Source organism: Primulina tabacum, chromosome 3 (assembly GCF_025594145.1).
Source record: "Primulina tabacum isolate GXHZ01 chromosome 3, ASM2559414v2, whole genome shotgun sequence".
Taxonomy (NCBI): domain Eukaryota; kingdom Viridiplantae; phylum Streptophyta; class Magnoliopsida; order Lamiales; family Gesneriaceae; genus Primulina; species Primulina tabacum.
The window spans coordinates 20,556,041-20,561,166 of record NC_134552.1 but is presented as its reverse complement, the minus strand read 5'-3'; the positions used below and the strand labels follow the sequence as shown (position 1 = coordinate 20,561,166).

The window sequence follows — 5,126 nt, the reverse complement described above, 5'->3', positions numbered from 1 at the left end:
GGTAACAGCAAGTTTAAGAGAATAGATAGATCGATTGTTTCCTCAACTGCTCTTCTCACCTATTTATAGGCTTCTCTTCAACGGCAACATTAAATATAATTTGAATCTTTATACCCGTTGATTTCGACGTCAATATTCCTCTGACATTCGTACACTGTAAGCTCTGAAATGCGGCGTTCCAATATGAGTTGCAATCTGCATTGTACTTTGTCGGTTGTGTCTTTTTTGACAACTGATGACGTGTACAGCTGAATGATCAGCTGATAAGCAATCGCTTGTAAGCACACAACTGAATATATCAATTCGTAAGTTCAGTTCAGTTGGTTTCAGTTGCCTTCGATAAACTACACATTAATCTTCAGTTAGGCAACTGTCAGTTGATTTATGTAGTTCAGTTACTTCAAGTTACTTGATCATTAAGCCCAATAAATTAAACACTTAGTTTGTCAAACAACCGAAATTAAGTTTTCAACAATATGTCTTTATTATATTATCACATTTTATTATTTTTGTATTCAACTTTTATTCTTTTCAAAAATAATATTCTATTTATAATACTTTTAAATTTGAAAATAATCATATATAGGGAATCTATACTAAAAATTGCATCCTTTCCAAGCATATATATCCAGCATACTCATACATCATATCCCTTGATTTATTGTCCATAAACACATTTAAAATTGACGATTTTCCATAAATACTTGAACATAACCAAACACGATTTCAACCTTCATAATTCCTTGAAATAAATCATCATATAATGCAATCGAAAATCTAAGTAACCATTTTTACCCCACACACACATATTATGACGTTAAAACCCACAAGTGCTGCCCTTTGTATACAATATGATATATATTTTTCTCAATATACAATATATACATGGTTTCATTTATGGGGTACAATTTTAAATATATATATATATATATACCATACATACACAAAGAAACTTGATATTGACTTATAATTTCAGAATTAATCAACAGTTTAAATGTAAGGGTTGATGTGTGAGGAGTAGTCTCGAATCCCTGCACCTTCCCATCCCATCCATTCTTCCCAAAGGTCCCAATCTTGATCGTTCACTCCTCTCATCGTTTCGTCATCAACCTCGTGATTATTGTAGGATTCCATCTCCGATTGATTCGGCTCGTCTCGGAACATACCCATCACGATCTATATTTTACCAGTGTAAATACGATCAGAAACGAACGATATTACTAGATAACTAAAATAAAGAAGAATTTTAGACAATCAATTGTTTTTGGACAGAGTCAGTGACATGTTTTCTTTTCAAACAAATTTTTTTTTTGTTTATTTTCAAGGATGGGGATTGAGGTGGGGCCTCTTGTTTGAAAAATCGGTATTGTTCATGCTATCCACGTGTATAGTGTTTTTATTCATTCAACACTTGACATTTGTGCTGAATGGATAAAACATGACCACTTTTTCAACCATAATGTATGAATGAATGACCATGATTCATCAGTCAGCACATATGTTACGTGATGAATGGATGAAAACATTATTCATATGAATAACATCTACCGAGCCGGATTTGTCTAATAAGTTATTCATTATACATAGCTACTCTTACTTTAAATTATATAAAAATGATTTATAAGGGACCAAAAATAATTTGCTTGTAATAAAAACAAAACATCACATCATCAAATTTTTAATTTCAGTGTACAATAATTTACTTAAATTGTGTCGATATCAATACCTTCCAATTACTCATTTTATTATTATATACTTATCTATTACTTTTAGCTCCTATGAATGGATTATAAATTTTTGCGTGCACGTCACGCGAAAATTATACACATCCAATCTAATTAATATAACAAATTTTCATAACATAATTTCCATGAATCATAACATAATATATATATATATATATAAATTAATCGAAGTTGATAATAAATTAAAGTAACTTACATCATATATACATATATATTGTTAAATTAATTGAAGTTGATAACAAATTAAAGTAACTTTCATCGTATAGATATACACTAACGGCTGAGATACACGCGTTGTGTGTAACACAATACTTAATAATTTTTGTACATATTGTTGTATATGACAAAAAATCTATTTTTCTATTAAACTTAATTTCAATAAAAAAAAATATTATGGTAAAAAAAAAGATTTTTTGCGTTAAAAATATTAATCGTAAGGTTTTTTTAAATTGAAAAGTTTTCAAATGTGTTGATACGGTTTGGGCTTCCATTTTTGAGAAAGATTTCAGACGTGTGATTGACGTGGTTGTAATTATTATAGGTGGTGTTGAAGAGGGGGATAAAAAGGGAAGAGATTTTGATGTCCTCCTCAAACAGTTTTTTTAACCCACTCACACTTAATAATATAGTATATATATATATTATATATATATAAATTAATGGAAGTTGATAATAAATTAAAGTAACTTACATCATATGCTTCATTAATTTGTTGAAATTGGATGCTGCAATTGCTTTCCCTACATACATCCGGATGATACTGCGAACACGTTCAACTTGAAATGTCACATATTTAATATTTACAATAAATCTTCCTCGAATTTGATAACATGATTTGCATATTACTGCATTAGAGATGATGGATTCTATCATTGAAAAAAATTATGTTTTCCAAAAGCAAAAAATTCAAACATATTTCAAGTGCAAAATTATATTATCTAGTGGACTTTTTTGTGACTATCTCAACGATCGATTTAACGTTTGATTTGATCAATTTTTTCTTTATTCTTGAACTCAACTTACTTTTTCTTATACTCAACTAAAAAAACCAGAAAAGGTCATATTTCGAATTTGAAATTTATTCGTTATTAGTTAAAATTGTTCAGCTCATTTGCAATATATCTAATAATTCAAGACATGAGGCTGCATGATATTAGTTTTATCAGTGAACTCTATCGATATTTACATTAAAAAATAATATTTTTAGCATTAAAAATAATATTTTTTATGGATGACCCACATAAAAGATTCGTCTCACAAAATACGAGTCGTGAGATCGTCTCACATAAAATTGTGTCAAAAAAATAGAAAAATTCAAATTCTATAGATAAATCTTTTTTAAAAATAATAATAAAAACTACATATATTCATTCATTGACCGAAGAAATTTAAAAAAAAAATTAAAGAAAACCTGAAGAGCGAGCTGTCTGAAAGCCTTCTTCACCTCTGATTGGGAGGCGCCAGGATGAATCCTGAGAGTCTTGTACGAATCACTCACAGCAGCAGAAGAATAAACACACGAAACCCTGAATCCCTTCTTCTTATTTTTGTTCGTCGATTTTGTTTTTATTATTGAAGAATTATTCAGCAAGAAACAAGAACCCACTGAACAGGCCATTGTTTTTAAAAAAAAATTTTGCCTTCAGATTTTGATTATGGAATTCAAGAAGAACTTAATTTGTTTTTTCAAGATTTTGAATACCCACGATCGATGCGAAAAACAGAGCAGTATTCTGGGTCCTTATATAATTAACATGAAAGTCAGAAAGAGAATGGTGATTTGGTGAAGGAAGATGATGGGGACAACTTTTCAAAATAATAATGGAATCGATGGAAAAAAATGGAAAAGTGTTCAACTGGGATGCTTTATAATATTCTCTATCCAATATTTAATTAAACTGTAAATTTAAGTGTTTGATGGTAATCGTGGTGTATATACACATTTACACAACTCTCAAATATGATATTACGTATCAATTTCATGAGACAGTTTCAATCTAGTTCTCGTAAAAATATTATATTTTTATGTTAAAAGTATTATTTTATTGAAATTCAATAATAGACCGAATCGACTCCTTTTATAGAGATACATGTGTGAAATCATTTTACAAAAGACCTATTTATATATATATATATATATATATAAACACACACACAAGCACACATATAAGAATATATGATAGTTTTGTTAAATATTATTTTTTATGTTAAAAATTATTGTTTGGTGGTAAACAAGGTGTATGTCTATACACATATACACAAAACTCTAATGAGACGGTTTCACATATCAGTTTTGTAATACGATTCTTCAACCCAACTCGGTCCTTGATATATATTGTTTTATGTTAAAAAGTATTAATTTATTGCAGTGGTAGACCGAATTGACTCGTTTTACCGAATATAGATATATGAGATCATCTTACAAAAAACCTACATATATCAGTTTTGTAAGACAATTCTTCAACCTACATCGGTTCTTGAAAAATATTATTTTTAAATATTACTTTTTATTGCATCAATAGACCAAATCAAGTAATCTTACAGATATATATATGATAACGTTTTACAAAAGGCTTCCTATAGTATGATATAATATATTAATACCCTGTTAGAGATTATTATACTAAATCAATTAAGTAACATTTGAAGTTAAATATATGATAAAAATATATAAATAAGAAATCTATTATAATAAAATAAATAAATAAATAAAAATTGATAGTTAATATGATATTTGATTTAATTGATAAATAATAATTTGTTTGATGGATTAATAAAATTTGAAATAAGATGATAATTACAATTTTGTATTTTTTTAATTAATAATATTATTTATTAGGGCTTATTGTTAGAATATTATAGGTTTCAGATTTTGACAAATTAATTCTTAAAGGAACTAAAGAATCCAACTGATTGAACATGACGCAAGACACACCTGAAGACTCCGTTTTGAGCTGAGCTGAAAAATCTTATCAACTGAAGTTTTCGTAATTGATAGGAAATCAGTTACAACTGATAATGCCTCGTTGAACAGTTGGCTTCGTCATCAGTTAAAAAATCAACAGACAGTCTGACAGGTCGTACCAAAGCAGAACAGTTGTATCAGAACAAAATAGTCTGACTGCCTCATATTATTTTCAGATAAAGATATTACACGACAATTCAACAGAAATTTGTCATTAAATGATCATTAAATGCATTCAATATGACCGTTGAGATTGAACAATATATATAACTGATCAAATCAGTTGAAGAAGGTTGGTAACTAAGAACAAACGAATACACGAAGAAATCAAACCAATCAATTGCGATACACTCCACGAGAATATTCTCAAGTTTAGAGATCACATTTTTAAGCTCTAAAATCATTGTATTTATCAG

General features: G+C 28.4%; 1 protein-coding gene across 1 annotated transcript; it reads right to left on the bottom strand.

Moving 5' to 3' along the window:
- Nucleotides 1-817: 817 nt before the first annotated feature.
- On the bottom strand, nucleotides 818-3,628 carry LOC142539076 (chaperone protein dnaJ 8, chloroplastic-like). The gene is made up of 3 exons (XM_075644369.1): nucleotides 3,157-3,628; nucleotides 2,437-2,505; nucleotides 818-1,176 (listed from the first exon to the last, which is right to left on the bottom strand). Exons 1-3 carry the CDS (start codon nucleotides 3,361-3,363, stop codon nucleotides 991-993), a joined length of 462 nt encoding a protein of 153 aa, XP_075500484.1. The 5' UTR covers nucleotides 3,364-3,628; the 3' UTR covers nucleotides 818-990.
- Between the last annotated feature and the right edge of the window lie 1,498 nt (nucleotides 3,629-5,126).

Excerpts from the sequence above, each read along its gene's own strand:
- LOC142539076 (XM_075644369.1), bottom strand. The coding sequence starts at position 3,363 with ATGGCCTGTTCAGTGGGTTCTTGTTTCTTGCTGAATAATTCTTCAATA. Across the intron at positions 2,506-3,156 it reads TCAGACAGCTCGCTCTTCAG|TATCATCCGGATGTATGTAG; the intron begins GTTTTCTTTAAT and ends ACGTGTTCGCAG. Across the intron at positions 1,177-2,436 it reads AAATTAATGAAGCATATGAT|ATCGTGATGGGTATGTTCCG; the intron begins GTAAGTTACTTT and ends GGTAAAATATAG.